Source organism: Vipera ursinii (genome assembly GCF_947247035.1).
Source record: "Vipera ursinii genome assembly, chromosome: 1".
In the NCBI taxonomy this organism is placed as follows: domain Eukaryota; kingdom Metazoa; phylum Chordata; class Lepidosauria; order Squamata; family Viperidae; genus Vipera; species Vipera ursinii.
The window spans coordinates 187,977,247-187,997,597 of NC_139512.1; the positions used below are offsets into that span (position 1 = coordinate 187,977,247).

Below are 20,351 nucleotides of genomic sequence, written 5' to 3' on the forward strand. Positions count from 1 at the left end.
CTCTGCACTATCATGGCTCCTTATACATTATTTTGATTTACATCTGCCTTTCTGTTCATATGGCATTCATAGATCAATAGTAGAAGATATGTTTGCACACAAAGAATCACACATTCAATAAGTAATATTTACTTTAAGGCTAGGAAATATCTTTATCTGAGACTTAAATATAGTCTTGTCAGTTAAGGCAGACAGCCTCATATAGCTGATTCTGTGTAAAACAGCTTCATATGCTCAGTAAACTAGTTAATTTATACATTACATCATCTTCATTCTCCTTTTCCATATTAAGTCATTTAATACACAATTCTTATACAAAAAAGAAGATTCAATCATTGGTACATTTTATCTATATCCTTGAATCATGCTGTTATTTTATAACTGATCCCACCAGGATGGTTGAAATTACATGTAGGTATATACTTGAGTATAAGCCGAATTTTTCAGCCCACTTTTTGGGCTGAAAAAATCCACTTCGGCTTATACTCCAGTGAACAAAAAAAAGAACTGTCCCTTTGTTCGGGCCAGGCTGCTGAGAGAAGGGAGCGGCAGAGCCTTGCAGAGCTGGTAGAGGTGGCGGCAGTCCAGCGTTGTTTCTCCCCCTCGTGCGTGCGTGTGTGTGTCAGACCCACGGGAATGGCTGGTAGGGAAGCGGCATTCCGGCATTCCCCCCCTTCCTGTGTCGAGCCCACGGGGCTTGACACACAGAGAAACGCAAATGCCGGACTGCCGCCACCTTTACTAGCCATTCCTGCGGGTCTGACACACACACACACACGCATGAGGGGGAGAAACAACGCTGGACTGCCACCACCTCTACCAGCTCTGCAAGCCTTTGCTGCCCCTTCTCTCCGCTGCCTGGCCTGAACAAAGAGGAGCCGAAGGGAGCAGCTCTGCAAGGCTCTGCCGCTCCCTTCTCTCAGCAGCCTGGCCTGAACAAAGGGACGCCCCTTCGTTCGGAACAGGCAGCGGAGAGAAGGGGCGGCAGAGGCTTGCAGAGCTGGTAGAGGTGGCGGCAGTCCAGCGTTGTTTCTCCCCCTCGTGCGTGTGTGTGTGTGTGTCAGACCCGCAGGAATGGCTAGTAAAGGTGGCGGCAGTCCGGCATTTGCATTTCTCTGTGTGTCAAGCCCCGTGGGCCCGACACACAGGAGAGGGGGGACGCCGCTTCCTTACCAGCCATTCCCGCGGGTCTGACACACGCACGCATGCATGAGGGGGGGAAACGCCGGACTGCCGCCACCTCTACCAGCCGTTCCCGCAGGTCTCACACACACACACACACACACACACACACGAGGAGGGAAACAACGCTTGACTGCCGCCTCCCTAGCAGACCTTCCCTGCGGGATGTGCTGCCAGGAAGCCTGGCAGCCTCATGAGCGGACCCTGCGAACCGCGGCCCGAGCCAGCTCCGGGATGCTGCCAGAGTCAACAAGCGGCTCGTCGTGGCACAGAATATAGATATGTTGCTAAGAAGGAGCCAAGCTTATACTTATACTCGGCTTATACTCGAGTCAATAACTTTTTCCAGTTTTTTGGGGTAAAATTAGGGGTCTTGGCTTATACTCGAGTCGGCTTATACTCAAGTATATACGGTATATCTTCCAGTGCTGATTTCTAAATCAGGCACAGTATTATTTTTCCTTTCCTGATAATTTCAATGTCACTGTGGCAAGTCTGGGTTTATTTTAATCGAAGTATCTTAATTTCTAATTTTGTTTTGGGGATATATATCTGCCATCACAAACACAAAATTTCTGATATTTCTTATAAAAACCCAGATGTCTTACATTAGATATTTAATAATCTGCCCATCCAGTAAGATCTGGAAGAGAGATCCTGCTGAAGGTCCCATTTCCAAGAGTTCCGTTTACAGAGATCCTATAGCAAGGCCTTCTCTTATGGAATAACTTGCCTCCCTCTTTCCTAGTACGTTTTCATGAAGCAGTAAAAATGTAGCTCTGGGAGAACATTTGGGAGATATTAGGTGTTGATAAACTATTCAAATTAATCAGCGCTATTTTAATGTACACTATAGACTCCTCTTCTTCCTAGTTATTCCCACACTATGGCAGGATCTGTGTGTCAGCAAAGCCATCTCCATTTAGTCAAACCAGGGCATCTTCAGGGGCGATACCCACATATTCCACGTCCTCCTTGATGCGATCCATCCATTTTTTCTTGGGCCTGCTATGGGGTCGCTGGCCATCAAGGTCCAGACATATGGCTGTCCTTCCCACTGAGTCTTTACTGTGTACAATGTGTCCATACCACCTAAGTCTTCCAATTAATCCTATGGTATAGTGTTGAAGGTGGAGGTTCATTCTCTGAGCTTGTGGCTTTGTTTGGTCAGTAGGTCTTGTGATGGGGAGTCATGTCAGGTGAGGGTCACTGGGAGATGAAGTGCTGGTGGGGACGGTTGTGTGGATTGGTTGAGGGTTGGTGCCATCGGTGGTTGACTGTGCAGTTGATTTGAATTGTGAGAGTTTGTAGGTTTCCATCCGTTACTTCTTGACCTATCTTCAGGTGTTTTGGAGAATAGGTTGAACAACTCCTATCTGTCACAGCCCCTCAAATATTTATTTTATTTAATTCCATTTATATCCCGCCCTTCTCCGAAGACTCAGGGCAGCTTACAAGTTTAGCAGTAGCCTTCATTCTATGTATATGCCTGCTTATTAGGGCTTTCACACACACCCCAAGCGGCATTATTACAAAGTCAGCTTATTTCCCCCCAACAATCTGGGTCCTCATTTTACCTACCTCAGAAGGATGGAAGGCTGAGTCAACCTTGAGCCTGGTGGGACTCGAACCTGCACTAATTGCAGGCAGCTGGTGTTACTTAAGGAGGCATTAGCCCACTGCTCCACCAAGGCTCTATCTATCATCTATTTAAATCTCTCTAATCTCTCTATCTATCTATCTATCTATCTATCTATCTATCTAAATCTCTCTATCATCTATTTAAATCTCTAATCTATCTACCTATCATCCATATCTATCATCTATTAGGAGACTGCTTTCAAGTCACCCCTAGTCCTTCTCTTCTTTAGACTAGACATACCTTTAAACTTTCATACTATGGTTAGCCTCCAACAACTAATCATCTTTGTTGCTCTTCTCTGCACTTTTAGACTTGCTATCTTTTTTAATCATAGTGAGCAAAACTGGATGCAGTATTCTAAGTGTGGAATACTGGATAAGTATTGGACAAGATTTTCTTGCCTAGACTTGTATTCCTAACTTTATGCTGTCTTATGCTGTCATACACACATGAACACACAACAGGAGTCTTTATTAAGGCTTCCAAGTCTGAATTGGTATTCTGCAGCTGGCACCAGCTCAACCCCAATGAGTTCCACAGGCTACTCAAATGAAGCCAACACTATTCCTCAAGGCAAAAGCAAGTCCAGTCCACTAGGTAAAAGCAAGTTTCCAAGGCAAAGGCAAGGCAAGGGAAACAGCTGCAGAGACACAATACAAAGTTCAAGGCAGCAAGAAAACAAACATATTGTTCCCAGCATTTCTTTATCTGTGTGCTGTTAAATAGCCAGCTTCTAGTGCACCCCATCAAAAAAGGTGAGGCTGCCTCCTTGCAAGTAATCTGGCTGACTTTAGCTGCTCCTGCCTTTTCTCTGCCCTATGTGTTCTTGCATCAGGTGCAGAAGCAATTCCTCTTCCTCATCACTGACTACAGCTGCACACTTCAGCCAAATCACCCTCAGACGGCTGTTTGGAGCCATTGACCAACTCCCCTCTTGACGTGCTCAGAACTGGTTCATCTTCCTCCGAGGTGACATATGGAGAGGTATCTGGGGAAGCATCTGAGGGAGTCACCACAAATCTGTCTTTTATAGTACTGTTTTTGTTAAATTGGACTTTTTTGTTTTGTTTTGTTTTGTGTAAAGACAGATGCAAAGAATGAATTTAATAGTTCCCATTTCTGCTGCCTGTTACCTTCATGCCACCTTCTCCCTTTAGTGCACTTATTGTTTCCTTGACTTTCACCTTGTTTTTTATATGTTAAAGAAACTTTTAAAATTATTTTTGACATTGATTCTTGGTTTTTTTCCTCAGTGGTAAGCTAGATTGTGCATTTATAGTTTCATGTTTTAGTTTCCCAAGCTTCTTGAATTGCTTTCCCTTTTAATTTTCATCCATGGAATCCTTGCCAAGCTCTAAGTTTGTTGAAATCAACTCTTGTAAAGTCTAAGATACTATGTTGACTTTGTTCTATTGCTTATGTCTGCATTATGTTGAATTCCAGTATAACATGGTTACTACCTCCCAAAGTTCCAGCAGCTTCAACATCTTCTATCGCTTTACAGTATCCTTATTAGTAAGAATTAAATGAAGTACAGCTAACCCTCTAGTTTCCTCCTCTACATTTTGAATGATAAAGGTGTCCATTAGGTTCATCAGAACATGTTTGATCTTCCACTTGGTGCAGTTTGTCTCCTAGTTGATGGCAGGGTAATAAAGTCCTTATTACAATTGTAGTGTTCTTCCTGCACACCTTAAGCTAACTGATTAGCAAATTTTTATTGATTTCCTCTAGTTTGGTGGTCTGTTGCAATATTACTCTTTTTTCCTTTTATATTAACCCAAATGCATTGAAGGTTTTCATTTTTGCATTCTATAATGGTGTAGTTATTTCTTTTATCTAATGCAACTCCACTCCTCTTTTGTTTATGGTTCTATAGTGTCTAAGATGAGGTAGCTAACAGAGACTTAAAGCAACGCTGATTATTATATTCCTTCATTTAAGATTGTCACTTTCTAGGGCTGAAGATGAAAAATCAAACATCACAGAAACTACTCCTGTATGCTGATAGAAGATATTTATATACAACTGCCCATTATCTGCTTTCCCTTCAGCTACCTTTTAGTAGTAGAAGCAGTAGGTCTTTTAAATCCATCTCCTGTCATCCTCCTGTATTTTTTTATTCTGGGTTCAGGGCATTATTTAAAATTTTGGCAGCATGCCATGGACTTTTTCATAAAATGGTTGCCTTGGTAGATGCAACATCTGCTTAGCAGAAGGCAAACAGGTAATGTTGCTTCTTCTTACCCTTTCTAATTCCCATATAGATGCCCTACTACATTTGTCTGTGTATTTATTTATATGGTTAATATCCTATGTTTTGTTGAAGGTAGCCTACATTATATTTTCTCCTCCTGGTTTCCCTCACAACAATATCCCTGTAAAATAGATTTGGCTGAGAAAGCACAATTGGCTCAATGACACAAAGTGAGTCCTTGAAGCTAAGAATACACAAGAGTTTGGGTCTTCCTACTCATTGTCCGGCATCTTCAACATGAAAACATACTGAATTTTTTCCTAAGTGGCTGGGCACATTTGAAATAAAGCATTAAGTCACCCAACATTTATGGCTTTTAAGGAAGCCTATGTGGATTAACATGGAGATGATTTACCGTATTATAAAATAAGGACAATGGATATGTCAGTTTTTCTTTTTCTTTTTTTTAAAAGCCAGATGGGCCAAGGACCTTGCCAGGTCCATCAATGCCACTCTATTTTCTGGCTCCTACTCTTAATTGATTCAGATGCATAAATTTCCAGTATCAACATGTTGTTTTTTTGCATAAAGATTTGCTCTTAACAACTGTCTTATATAGTATACTTTTGCAAATCTCATTTTATATTAATCAAAATTTAATTATTACTCAAAGAAAAAGATAGTTAAAGATTTACCATGCCTAGAAATACCATTTCTTCTTCTCTAATTTTCAAAGTTTTCTTCCACTGGGTGTGTCCACGCCAAATCTGTATTGTAAAACCAAAAGGTATTTAATTGCCCTTCTTACAGTTTCTTTTACTGCAACAAGGAAAATAAATTAAAAAATGAAAAATAGATTGTATAAATTATATAAACAGAATAGGGATAATATCCATTTTCCTTCTCAGTATATGGTATAAAATAATTTGGAAGCTATCCTCAGTTGATTCTGTTGACATTTGCAGACTTATTTTTATTCTATTCATATTATAGCATTTCTATTTCCTTTCATACAATTTTATAGACATGATACATAAGATAATGTGCAAAGAACATCAGTTCAGAACTTCCTTTTTAAAACTATAATATACTGAATTAAAAAGAGAATAAAAAAGAATGTGTAGTACTATAAATTGAATTATTTTAATTCTTAAACATTTTTTCAAAAGTATTTTCATATTCAATCATATTGAAGATATTGTTTGAACTTTTGTTCTGATTATTGGCTCCCTTAATGGATATAGAGTACCACTGGACATTTTTTCCTGAATTTATTTAAATTAATTACAAGCCTTTTATGGCATGACTCAAATTACTCTGAAGAATTTCACCCTTAGCTTCCAAATGACTTAACTCAACTGCAACTCTTTTTTTTCAAACTTATTTGTATAAAATAGTAAATATGATCTGAGGACATCTCAGTGTAACAAATGTCTCTTATGGCATTCCTTATAATTGATGAATATATGAATTATTGTTTTTAGTTCCTTATAATTCAATTCAATGAATTAAAAAGAACAGAAAATTACAGTGCCCTTGCTTGGGGACAAGAAGGAATTCTTCCAAACATGTTTTTTACAGCCTTGGATAGGATGGTATAGGTGGAAGAAAGCGACCCAAGTTTTCTTCTGGACAGCTCTCACTAAAAATAAAAACATACAGTTTTCCTGAATATATCTATAGAAAGCAAGATAGACTATAACTGTTATTATTTACAAATTATTTATAAATTTGCACATATTTAAACACAAACACCAATACATATAATTACAAAATTATATATTAAATATGATAAATATAGAAATTAATTCTCATTGGCATTATATGCTGAGGATAACACTATGGTTTATTTCTGATTTTCACCCTTTATTCTGGCTCCAATGCACATGATTAATCTATTTAATATTATATTATTTGGTCTAATACAGAGATTTATTCTTTACTATACTAGATAATTGTAGTTATAGATAAAATGAATTTATTAAGTATTTTTATTCAATGTGACATTTCTAAAACTTACAATTAAAGGATAAAGAATCCCTATGGAAATCCAGAGTCTGGATGAAGGCAATCACTACAAATACCTGAACATCTTTCAAGATGACAACATCAAGCATATTGAAGTTTAAAAAAAGATTAGAAGTGAGTACATCAGAGAGAGAAGAAGTCCAAACTCAGGAGAGGCAATATCACCAAGGCTATTAACACTTGGGCAATTCCAGTCATAAGATATACAGCTGAAATAGTGGACTGGACTCAAGCAAAACTAAAAGTCCTACATAGGAAGACTAGAAAAATAATGATAATGAATCATGCCCTTCATCCACGCAGCAATGTTGATAGACTACTTACCAAGGAAAATAGGTGGGTATAGAGTGTTTCTAGTACATCAGGTTGTTGGAGAATAAAAAAGGGCATTGGAAGAATATCTGAAGGACAGTGAAGAAAATAAATTGAAGCTAGTAAACCAAGAAGACTTACTGAGTACTGGAGAGACCAAACTAGCTTACAAGAAAGACCAAATGCAGAACAGAAAAAAGGGATGGAAAGACAAACCATTATATGACCAATACATTAAAAAATAGCAGGGAAAATAGATAATAACAAGACCTGGCAAGGATTAAGAGCAGGAAAGTTGAAGTAAGAGACAGAGTGGCTAATTCTGGCTGCATAACACCAGGCCATAAGAACAAATGCACACAAACTCAGGACTGAGAAGATAGCAACAGACAGCAAGTGCTGCCTCTAAAGAAGAGGCTGAAGAAACAGTTCTTCACCTGGTCAGCTGCTACAAGAAGATCACACAAACTGACTACAAACAATGCAATGACAAACTAGCAACAATGGTACATTAGAAGATCTACAAGAAATACCATCTGCCTGCAAGTAATAAGCTAAATTGACAGGCACCTGCCACGTAACATTCCAGACTTAACAATTGTTAATAAGAAAGATAAAAAAGTCTGGATAGGGACATGGCAGTACCTGGAGACAGCAGAACAGAAGAGAAAGAACTGGAGAAAATAACAAAATACAAAGATCTGTAAATAGAAATAGAAAGTCTGTGGCAAAAGAAAGCAAAGGTAGAACCAATAGTAATAGTATCCCAAAACAACTGGAGCGCCAGGAGAACACCATTGGCATTGACAAAGTTACCACTGGTCAACTGCAAAAGGCAACTTTACTCAGAACAGTTTACATCCTGCGATGATACCTTTAACACCATCAAACATCAACATCTGCCTATTCCAGGTTCTTGGGAAGGACTCAATAGGTTGATAAAAATGTCAAATTCAGTTTAAATATCTAGCTGACTGTGCAACAAATCAGTAATAAGTTTTTTTTGAGAGGAATAGTAAGCACTCTAAAAATTAATTTAATTTCCAGGTTAGTTTAGAGTTTATGTGGAATTCTCATAAATATTTTGGGGGAAAACTCAGAATATTACTCTATTAATTTGTATGGGGTTTTTCATTTCTGAAGATAGCTCTGAAAACAACACAATTGTACATTTGTCAATTTTGCTTTCCTGAATCTTGAATTATGCATATATTTTGAGGTACTAAATTTTGGGTATATATTCAAGAAGTAAAAAAGAAATGTGTAATTCACTGTGTTGCAATGAATAACTGCATAACTGAACAGTGAAAATAATGCTTCATTAAAACTATTATTTATTTTTCCCCCGGGGGAACTACTTTTGAACTACTTATCTGTTATATAGAAATGGATGCTTGGTATCCTTTTTATTGCTAATCCTTCAGTATGGGAAAGATAAGTTAAACTTTCTAATTATTTAGAGCAAGGATCCCCAACTCCCAGTCCACAGCCTGTTGGAAAAGTATTGTGCAAGTGGCAAGTGAGTGCATGAAGTTTCATTTGCACATAAACCGGATAAGGTTGAAAGTGCAAACCCGTCCCCTCCTCCACACCACTGGTCCATGCAGCCAAAAAGTTTGGGGACCACTGACTTAGAGAATTAAAGACCTGACATTACAACTTAAGAACAAACTGCTTAAAAATATGTATCAATTATTACAATGAAATACAATCATCCTTACAAAGATCGATTGATAAAAAAGATATACCAATATTTATTAGAACAGGATTTATTAGAAGAACAGGTAAAAGAAACAATGTTAACCTGGAGTAAAAATTTTGGTTATAATATTGACTTAGATAATTGGCAACTACTATGGGATAGAAATAGGAGGTTAACGCTAGCCACCTCCTATAAAGAGAATTTGTACAAGATGTTTTATAGATGGCATCTTCCCCCTACAAGGTTAGCAAAAATAGACAAAAAAAATCTCACCAATGTGCTGGTAATGCAGAAGGCTTCCAGGGACTTATTATCATATGTGGTGGGAATGTTCAGAAGCAAAAAAATTTTGGCAGCGGATTAAAATTGGTTGGAAGAAATATTACGACGAAAAATTGATTTAAAATCAGAATTTTTTTTATTAGGGATTATTAACGATAATCTAGGTAAAGCATCTCTCTACTTATTAGTAGATATCTTAACCGCAGCAAGACTGGCATATGCCCAAAAATGGAAAAGAAAGGAAACACCCACTGAAGAAGAAATAATAGATAAAATTTTATCCTGTGCTGAAATGGACAGGTTAACCCTAGAGCTCAAAAATAAGAACGAAATGGAGTATTATGAAATTTGGCAAAATTTATACATTTGGTTAGAGTTAAGGAGGATTGCTAAGATGAACACTGTTTGATTGGTTGATAATGTAAGGATTTTTTTATTAGCATCTATATAATGGACATAACTGAAAGATACGTAAATATAACGCTGAGGACTGAATGACAGTTTACTAAAAAAACCGACAGATCTTACATGTACATTTTTTTATACTCTGTCCTGTTATAGATTGTATTTTAGGTTTTTGTTATTTCTTTCTGCAACGTAAAATAATACTAATAGTAGTGTTGTAGCTAGGGAAGTTGAATCATGTCCACTTTTGTTTTTAAATGTGTATTTAATAAAATTTTCCAAAAAAAAGAAAAATAATCATCCTTTACTGAAACTGTTATATCACATTTTATATATGAAAGTATGAAAATATATGTTGTTTTATTTTTCCCCTTTTAATTAAACAAAAGTGAACAATAATATAAAAACAGATATGAACATTTTCCATAGATAGAACATTAAAAAAATGAATACAAATCCACTTTTCAATGGAACATGTTTCTAACAAGTATATGTTTTACCCTTTGAATGCACATTGCTGCAGTTTCAACATCTGGACCTTTTGTACCCTGAAGCCTGGCTAATCGTTCTCTCTTTTCTTCAAGAAAGATTTGCTTCATGAATGTAGCCCTGAGTCGGCCCTGTCGAGCTCGCTCAGCTATCTGAATTACTCTAACAGCTTCCTCTAAAAGCATGACCTTCACAGGTTTTTTCTGCAATATAAAAATGAAGTTTAAGAGAAAACTCAGTACTTATTTTTAGTAAGTGCACCACATCAGTCCTGTAGGCAGGTATCATTTTGACCCCAGGATAATTCCAAATACATTATTTACCTCTTCCTACTTTGGGGGGAAAAATGCATCTCGAATGCTTATTTATATTCTCAAACTTCTGTCCTTGAAGGAATACATTGACTAATTCATTTAAAGCTTTTATATGGCTACCCAGCTTGAACAGCATAATTCTAGATCAGGGGTCTTCAAACATGGCCCTTTTATGACTTGTGGACTTCAACTCACAGAATTCCTGAGCTAGGCACGCTGAGAATATTCTCAAATATTCTCTTTAATTAAGTCATTATGATATTCAGATCACAAGTAGTCCTTGCTTAATGATGCTAATTGTGATCAGAATTTCCTCCCTAAGCAAGTGATTATAAAGTGTGATGTCACATAACTGCCTTGCTTAGCAGTCAATTCCAGCAATTCTCATTACAATTGTTAAGTGAGAATCAGGTGTCTGGGGAATGGGACCTGCAATGTGGCTGGGTGCTGCAGAATGAGTGCAGCTGAATGGCATGAGTGAGCGGGGATGGGCAGGTGTTGTGGAATGGTGGGCACTGTAGTCCAAGTATGGGCAAGTAGGCAACTGCCTGCCTTTTGGGATCTGCACTTGCTTTGCTGCCTGGGGATTCCCTGGGAGAAAAAGCAGTAGAGCAATTTGTGACCTATTCTTCTGGCTTCCCCATTAACTTTGCTTGAGGAAAGCTGGCAAGGAAGTTGTTGTAACTGCAAGCCAGTTGCAAAGTGCCAAAATTGCAATCATGTCACTACCAGGATACTGTGACAGTTGCAACTTTGAGGATTGGTCATAAGAACCCTTGTTCAGCATCACTGTGACTCTGAATGGTCACTGAACAAGTGGTTGCTAAATGAGGATTACCCGTATCCTCAGTTTGTTATATTGATATACTTACAGGTTCATCTTCATACATTCCGGCATCCAACATGATCTGAGCAAGGATTCTCTCTCTCTCTTTTAATACTTTAATTTTCTCCTTGATAAAGTACCTTGGAATAGGGATTTCAATGTTATCCTGTTGAAGAGAAACATATATTTTTAAAAACTGTGTTACTTACACATACAGTATCTTCCTTCCTATCTTATAAACGAAGGGCTCAGTGTTTGGATTAGTATTATTATTTATTTATTTATTTAGTATTGTCAATAGTGCTATTTTTCCCCACAAAAATAACTTGGACTGAGAAAGTGTAAATGACCAGAAATCATCCAACGAGTTTCTGTAAATGAAGGCAGACTTGAACCTGTGTCTACCCATTCTAATTCTAACACTGAATCACAGCCAACATCCCAGAAGACAAACTCAGAATCCAAAAAGATCCAGACAAACTTGAATAATGGGCCCTATCCAACAAAATGAGTTTCAATGTGGAAAAAAGCAAAGTTTTACATCAAAGGCACAATTACAGATTGGGCGAGATCTGGCTTAAAAACAGTAACTGTGAGAGAGACCTTGTAGTCCTAGTGGACGATCACTTGACTATGTGCCAGCAGTGTGCAGCAGCAACAAAAAAAAACCCGAATATAGTCCTGGGTTGTATAAACAGAGGCATAGAATCAAGATCACGAGAAGTATTAATACCGCTTTATAAAACCCTAGTAAGACCACACCTGGAATACTGCAGCCAATTTTGGTTACCATATTAAAAAAAAAGATGTTGACAAGTTTGGAAAAAATTCAGAGAAGACCAAGTTAGATGATCAAAGGCCTGGAGACTAAAACATACGAAGAATGGCTGCGGGACTTGAGTTGGCCGCTAGTCTAAAGAAAAAGAGAAATAGGGGAGACATGATAGCAGTATTCCAGTATTTCAGGGGCTGCCACAAGGAAGAGGGGGTCACTTTGTTCACCAGAGCACCAGAGGGAAGGACAAGAAACAATGGTTGGAAACTGATCAAAGAGAGAAGCAACCTGGTATTAAGGAGAAGCTTCCTGACAGTGAGGACAATCAACCAGTGGAACAATTTGCTTCCAGAAATCGTGGGCGGGTGCTCCATCTCTGGAGATTTTTAAGAAGAGACTATTCTATTCTACTTCAAAATGAAAGTAGCTTAAAACAGCTGTATCACAACAGACCAATAATTGCTCTATTGTAAAGATAAGTGATGCAAAAGATGGGAAGAGCATATGCCTCCTCTGGTAATTAACTATTTTGCTATATGGTAATATATCTGTTTATATATTAGAGTACATACTAGTATGTACTAGGCTTTTCAACCGGTGGGTACGCGTACCACTAATGGTACGTTGTCACCTGGCAGGTGGTACGCATACGACAGGTTGAACAGCACTGTAAAAAAAAGTGTAAAAAAAAAGTGTAAAAGTGGATGAGGTAAAGCAGCAGCAGCGCTGTACAGGCTTGTGGGAAAGTCAGCTGGAGCTGCATGTTGCCTGGGTCCTAAAGCCCAGGATCAAAGCACACAGCTCCAGCTGACTGGCGGTGACCTTGGGGGCAGCAGGCAGTCTCACGCAGTCTTCGTGTGAAGATTAAGCTGGAGCTGCGTGACGCATTGCCTAGGTCCTGCTGAGAGCCCAGGATCAGCGCACACAGCTCCAGCTGATTCAGGGTGGCAGGTGGCCTCACCCAATCTTCAGGCAGAGATTCAGTTGGAACTGCGTGTGGCATTGCCTGCCTGGGTCCTGTGGAGAGCCCAGGATCAACGCACGCAGCTCCAATTGATTGGGCGTGGCAGACAGCCTCATACAGTCTTCAGGCAGAGATTCAGCTCCAGCTGATTGGGAGTGACAGGTGGCCTCATGCAGTCTTCAGGCAGAGATTCAGCTGGAGCTGCGCGAGGCATTGCCTGGGTCCTGCTGTGGGGGAGAGAAGAGAGGATATAAAGGGGGTGAGAGAAAAGAGGATATTAAAGGACTACCTGTACTTTATCACTTTTTTCTGTTTTCTTTTTGGGTCATCAAGTTTTTGACACCTTGCTAGGCAACTGTGGTATTTGAATATTGCCATATTCTAAAAGTGGTACAATCAGTGAAAAGGTTGAAAAGCCCTGTACTAGAGTATATACTAATATATATTCTAAATATATATACTAATATATACTCTAAATATAAATTTACAGTAATACTATAATCTGATTTTTTAAAAAACAAAACTACTAGAAATCATCATTTATCATAGCAGAAATATTAATTTCGGTATTTCTGAGATAAAAATCATAAATTTTGCAATGCAAGAATTGGAAACACCAACAACCATAGGACAGTGAGATTCTGGTGTTTTGCTATACGATCTTCTTAAATAACATTGGGCATTGATAGAAAACTCTGATTTTTAAATAAATTTAAAATAAATAAAATAACAGTCAAAAAACCAAAATAAAAAGCTGTACTAGCTTGGGACTGGATGCAGGACAAGAAAATATGCATTTCTGAAGTATACTTACAGGGGATAATTTAAGATCCTGTAAAATGTCATCAAAGTAATGGTATTCTGAGTATTCCAATTCTACCATTTCATTCTTCAATTCCAAGATACGGCCCATTACACCATCCAGCACTTGACGAATAATTAAGCGTTTTTGTGGGTGAACAATCTGGTCATAAGCTGATTCTAAGTTGTGAAATATTTGCACATATTTGATGTAGAAAGTAGCAAGCATCTGAAAAATTAATAGGTGGTCTTTCAGTGGCTTTTGGGACTTCTCTTCAATCTCCTTTTGCAACAAGCAGTTGAGAGATTCTTGGGCTTCTGCCCATATTTTATTGTAAGTGCTAACAGGAAGAGGAAAAAAAGTGTTAGTTCTTAAAGGAAGCATTAAATAATATAAAATTGTCAATAAAATCTTATAGATGTCAGTTTGAAATAAATCCCATTCTAATTCAATTAAATTAAATTAAATGTAATTGTCAGATTATATAAAATTCTACACTCATGAATTCATGATTTGGGGAACTACAGCTATTAAATCTGATAGTGTCTTTTTAATTAATTCATTTGGAAATAGTTCATTTGGCTTCAAAGAAGACTGTTGTGCACCACCCCCACCACTCCCGAAGATGTCACTGGACCCAATGATTCTGGTGTCAAACCTTCAAACAATTCTGTCTGCAGCCATCTTTACTTTGTTTTTGATTGCCACAGCCATGGAAGGGGGGAGATGTGTTCTTTTAGTTTAGCCATAACAAATACTTTCTTGTGGGAACCAAGGTCAAGCTGCCTAAGTTTTGGTGGGCTGGAGATGCCGTTAGAAAGCCTGCCAAAGTAGTTAATTGGGGATTGTGATTTATAACAACTGTAGGAGCGGGGAGTTCACCTTTACTTTATAAACTTTGGGGGGTGGGAATTTTCAGTCTTGGATTCACCTTTGTTCGTGCCGATACTATGTAGCCATTAAAAGTATTCTTTGAGGAAAGCAATTGCCTGAGAGTTCTTATTTCTACTGGTCTCATCTATCGGAACCATGACATCTGGAAAATTATCCAGCCTCCAACATTCTTTTTTTTTTAAGAATTAAGAAAGGTGATCAACAACTCCAGGGAATCCTGGAGGAGAATATCTGAACCCATTTTAATCTCATTTCAGGATTAATAACTGTGTGGATTATTGCATTTGTCAAAGTATTATTGTGCTTGTCAAAGACATCTGGCAGAGCCAGCATGGGGATGGTTTACTGATTTTAGTGAATCTTGAACTCTTGGCAGCTTTCAAATACAGTATTTGTCTGGATCGGTTGCGTAATTCTTTTTTTTTTTTGCAGTCAGTCCCAGTATTGATAGACAAGGAGAGATAAAGTCTACAACCCCTTATTTCTGGGATGCCTGAGCGATTGATGCTCTTGCCCCTTTAGTTTAATATCTACAGAAATTGTTGTGTAGAAATATCCATCAATTGGGATCAGGTAATCCTTGACTTACTATCACTTGTTTAATGACCATCTGAACTTACAACGGCACTGAAAAAGTGACTTACGATCATTTTGCACACTTACGAGTGTTGTAGCATCCCCATGCTCATATGATTAAAATTCAGATGCTTGGTAACTGGTTATTTATGACAGTTGCAGTGTTCCGGGGTCATGTGACCCCCTTTTGGGACCTTCTGACAAGCAAAGTCAATGGGGAAGCCAGATTCATTTAATAACTGTGTTACTAACTTAATAGCTGCCGTGGTTCACTTAACAACTGGGGCAAGAAAGGTTGTAAAATGGGGTAAAATTCACTTAACTGTCTCACTTAGTAACAGAAATTTTGGGCTCAATTGTGGTAATAAGTCAAAGACTAGCTATATTGCCACCTCCTTACTGATAACAAGTATCTTGATCTCAGGCCAACCAAGTGATACTGTTGAAATCTTATTGTTTAGAAGTTTTGTTGGTGTAAAGGGGCGCCATGCAGTTGGTAGATGTTTCAGGAAAAATTTAGTCAGTCGTTGGGCAGATGGGAGTCCTTTGAGGTGATAAAATGAGCCTGCTTCGAGAACAGATCTATCACAGTCCAGATGACAGCATTTCCTCTTGTTTTGGGTAGGTCTACTATAAAGTCCATAGCTATTTCTTCCCATGCTTAAGAAGGGTCTGCCGACTGCAGTAGCCCAGGGGTTTTCCCTGCAATTCTTTTCATGGTGGCACATACAGTACAACTCCTGACATAGTTTTCTACATCTCATTTTAGCCCCGGCCACCAAAATTGCCGGCAGATGAGGTGTAGAGTTTTTAAATATCCGAAGTGTCCAGCCTGTTTTGCATCATGGCTGTGTTTAAGAGCATTGAGACGGAGGGCTTCAGGTAGATATAATTTTCCCCCCTTGTATGCCAAACCATCCCTGCATGTTAGGGAGGTTTGATTATCTTTGAACTATTGATCGGTAAGGAGCTCTCGTTTTATCTTCTTCGCTCCTGGGTCATCAGGATTAGGGGTTCTGCGAGGTGAGAGTTGTGCCGCAGGTTGTGAATTGGGGATAATTGCCTCGTGGACCTTTTCATGTTTGCTTTTGTACTGTGGCAATCGGGATAGCGCATCAGCAAGAAGGTTTTTTTCTTCCTGGTATGTACTTTAGAGTAAAATTAAAATGGTTAAAGTACTGTGCTCATCACACTTGCTTTGGGGGAAAATTTTCGGGGAGTTTTTAGTGCCTCTAAATTTTTGTGATCTGTCCATACTTCAGAAGGCACCTTGGTCCCTTCTAGTGTCGCCAGTTGAATAGCTCCCACCTAATTGCAAAGGCCTCCTTCTCCCAGACTGTCCATCTCCTCTCGCCTTCCCCAATTTTATTCTTTTGCAGTAACACAGCTCCGACTGCCACATCACTCACATCTACTTGAATTACGAAGGGCTCCTCTTGGCAGGGGTGCTTTAGAACCGGTTCAGCTGCAAATAGTCTTTTTAAATTCTCAAAAGCTTTCTGACAACTCATAGTCCATGCTAGTGGTTAGCCAGGTCGCAGTTTTCCCCATCCCTTGTGTTTTGAGTGGTTCTGTAAGTGGTAGAGGAATCTCGGCAAAAGAGGGAATGAAATTTATTTGGCAAGGAAAAAAAGCTAGAATCAGACTGAAAATGTTACAAGAAGCAAAAGAAAGTAAAGGATTTGGACTGCCGGACTGGACATATACTACCATTATGCTACCATTATACTATATTAACATGGCTTAAAGATGGATAATGTTGTTGTTGTTGTTGTTAGTTGCGAAGTCATGTCCAACCCATCGCGACCCCATGGACAATGTTCCTCCAGGCCTTCCTGTCCTCTACCATCTTCTAGAGTCCATTTAGGTTCATGCCTACTGCTTCAGTGACTCCATCCAGCCACCTCATTTTCTGTCGTCCCTTGGGGGCTGGGTGGGTGTGGCTGGGTGCTCACGGCCAGATTCACTTAACAGGCATGTTACTAGCTTAATAATTGCAGTGATTCACATAACACCTGTGGCGTGAAAGCTCATAAAATGGGGCAAAACTCACTTAACAATTGTCTTGTTTAGAAATAGAAATTTTGGGCTCAATTGTGGTCGTAAGTCAAGGACTACTTGTAGTTTCTAATAGGTATGTGCAGCACTTTAAATGAAGGAAAATGAGTGCTTTGCAGCATATAGGGCAGAGGTCCCCACCCTTTTGGGCACCAGGGACCAGTTGTGTGGAGAGAGATTTTTTTCCCATGGACCAGACGGCGTGTGGCTTTGTGTGCTGCCTGCATCTGCTTGTTTGTGCAGCCCAGATCTGGTCCATGGACTGGGGGTCCCTGTTATAGGGTACTCCATACAGCACCTATCTCTAATATCTTAAAGCAGCCATGCTTGTTCATAGATTCATGCAAATGCTTTTTGTGCAGCTTATTTCCTACTTCCCGACTGCCGCGTAACCTTTACCTTTACCTATTTCCTACTTCAAAATCCATGAAAACGTGGATTTTGTTTAAGGAAACTCTTCCCACATTCCTAGAAATCCCCAATATGTGAATCTGCTTATCTTAAAGAGGCTGACAGATAATGTAAACATAAGCTTTAGTTGGTAAAGCCTATATATTCTTTTTACAGTGCAACTGACTATTTCAGTACTTGAAATGTGCATCACCAACAATCACTTGTCATCCTGGCTGAATAAATTGAATTTATCTAAGTTAAAACTTTCTTCCCAGGACAAATAAAAGCTAAGTATTTTTAAGTAAATAAATTAGTTTGTTATATTTAAATTAGATTTAAAAACCAGTACATTTTATTAAAGTGAATATATACCTTCTTTTAATTTATTTTCATTCAGGCAGAGAAATATAAAAGAGACTCTATTTTTTTGTTGGTAAAGTAGGAAAGTATGCCAAAGACATGCAAGGTTGCTCAAATGAAGCATTGTAATACTTTGAGAGCTGATTCTGTTCTGAGGATTCAAAAAGAAGTATTTGCAAATGTCTATGGAGATTCTCAGTCATCTAGGTCATGGTTCTCCCAAAGGTGCTTTTTCACAAAGCAACTGGACTTTCTTTTTTCTCTGTGAAGATGTTTCACTTCTCACCCAAGAAGCTTCTTCAGCTCTGACTGGATGGTAGGTAATGGAAGGTTTTATACTCCTTGCAGGTTAACTGCATTCTTTTAACAATATTTCCAAAATGAAGGATTGTGGCTCAGAGGCAAGAGCAGATCTGCTTGCAGAAGACCCCAATTATAATTTCTGACCTCCCCCAGAAAAGAGGTTATGAAACTAAGTAACAAGTTCAGAAGTCACGGGATTGAAAAGTAATACCAGATAAAACTGGTTGGGCACTTAAAACTATTGTTACCTTATGATGAAGTCTCTAAAAACACACCTCCAGTGCTATTATAATTTATTACAATTACATTCCCCACTCTTACATTATAGATAGATGTCACATATATTTATAAAGTTTTGACTAATTGCTTTCCTTCTTTGTTTGAATATTGTAAAAAACAGTGAGTGTAAAAGTACTTCAATGCATACTCCTTTATTGCTTCAGTAATAAACGAATTGGGTTGAATTTGCATATAATTTGGAACCACTCACACAGTATCCTATCTTATACCTGTTTTTCCAGTCAACAAGACCCTTTGTCACAAGTCAGTCTAGGCAATTTATTTATTTTATTTTATTAGACTTATATACCACCCTTTCCCGAAGGACTCAGGGTGGTTTACAGGGTATTTAAAACCAAACCAATACAAAAGTTAAAAACAATTTTAAAAGATTAAATCATCCCTTAAAAATAAAAAAAACCCAGTTAAAAATTCTCAGCCTGGGCCGGAGAGCTCAAAGAGCCAGGTCTTCAGGTCCCGGCGGAATGAATGAAGGCCAGGGGTGGTCCTAAGCTCCACGGGCAGCTGGTTCCAGAGGGCAGGCGCACCCACAGAGAAGGCCCTCCCCCTGGGTGTTATCCACCGGCAGTCTTTTACCGGCGGCACCCTGAGAAGACCCTCCCTGTGTGAGCGCACTGGACGAAGGGAGCTTGATGCTGGCAGCAGGTGTCCCCTCAAATATCCCGGACCCAAGCCATTTAGGGCTTTATAGGTCATCACCAGCACCTTGAATCTTACCTGGAGGGCAACCGGAAGCCAATGCAGCTCGCGGAGTAGAGGTGTTACATGGGAGTATCGGGAAACCCCCATCACAACTCACGCGGCCGCATTCTGCACCAGCTGACGCCTCCGAGTGGTCCTCAAGGGCAGCCCCATGTAGAGAGCGTTGCAGTAGTCTAAATGGGAGGTCACGAGCGCATGAGTGACTGTGCGTAGGGCATCTCGGTCCAGATAGGGTCGCAACTGGCGCACCAGGCGAACCTGGGCAAAAGCCCCCCTGGTCACGGCTCCTATATGGTCTTTAAAATTGAGCCGTGAATTCAGGAGGACGCCCAAGTTGCGAGCCCTATCAACGGGCGGTAACACCTCACCCCCCCATCGTTAAAGGTAGAATAGTCTGGTTAACCCGAGATGCCGATATGCACAGCCACTCAGTCTTGGCAGGATTGAGACGAAGCCTGTTTCTCCCCATCCAGACCTGGACCGCCTCCAGGCAACGGGACATCACGGCGAGGGCATCGCTGGGTTGGTTCGGGGTGGAGAAAAAAAGTTGGGTATCATCAGTGTACTGATGATACCCCACCCCAAAACCACGAATGATCTCACCCAGCGGCTTCATATCGATGTTGAACAGGAGGGACGAGAGAACCGACCCCTGAGGAACTCCACAAACGAGAAGCCTCGGGGTGGATCTCTGCCCTCCAGTCAACACCGACTGCGAGCGGCCCAGGAGATAGGAGAACCACCGTAAAACAGTGCCTCCCACTCCCAACCCCGAGACGCCGCAGTAGGATACCATGGTCGATGGCATCGAAAGCTGCTGAGAGATCTAATAGGACTAGGACAGA

The 20,351-nt window shown here is 39.6% G+C and overlaps 1 protein-coding gene across 6 annotated transcripts in view; it reads right to left on the minus strand.

Annotated features, from left to right (window-relative positions):
• DRC11 (dynein regulatory complex subunit 11) overlaps window positions 1–20,351 on the minus strand; it is a 175,177-nt gene that overhangs the window by 152,965 nt on the left and 1,861 nt on the right. For 4 of the 6 annotated variants that reach the window (XM_083350789.1, XM_083350790.1, XM_083350787.1 and 1 more), the window contains exons 2-5: window positions 13,933–14,260; window positions 11,426–11,545; window positions 10,251–10,442; window positions 5,717–5,788 (exon numbers count right to left, since the gene is read on the minus strand). In XM_083350789.1, coding sequence (XP_083206915.1) covers window positions 5,717–5,788; window positions 10,251–10,442; window positions 11,426–11,545; window positions 13,933–14,260 — 712 coding nt within the window. Of the gene's footprint in view, window positions 1–5,716; window positions 5,789–10,250; window positions 10,443–11,425; window positions 11,546–13,115; window positions 13,277–13,932; window positions 14,261–20,351 lie in introns of those variants that run through there. The other 2 variants (XM_083350792.1, XM_083350791.1) reach the window with 2 other exon arrangements.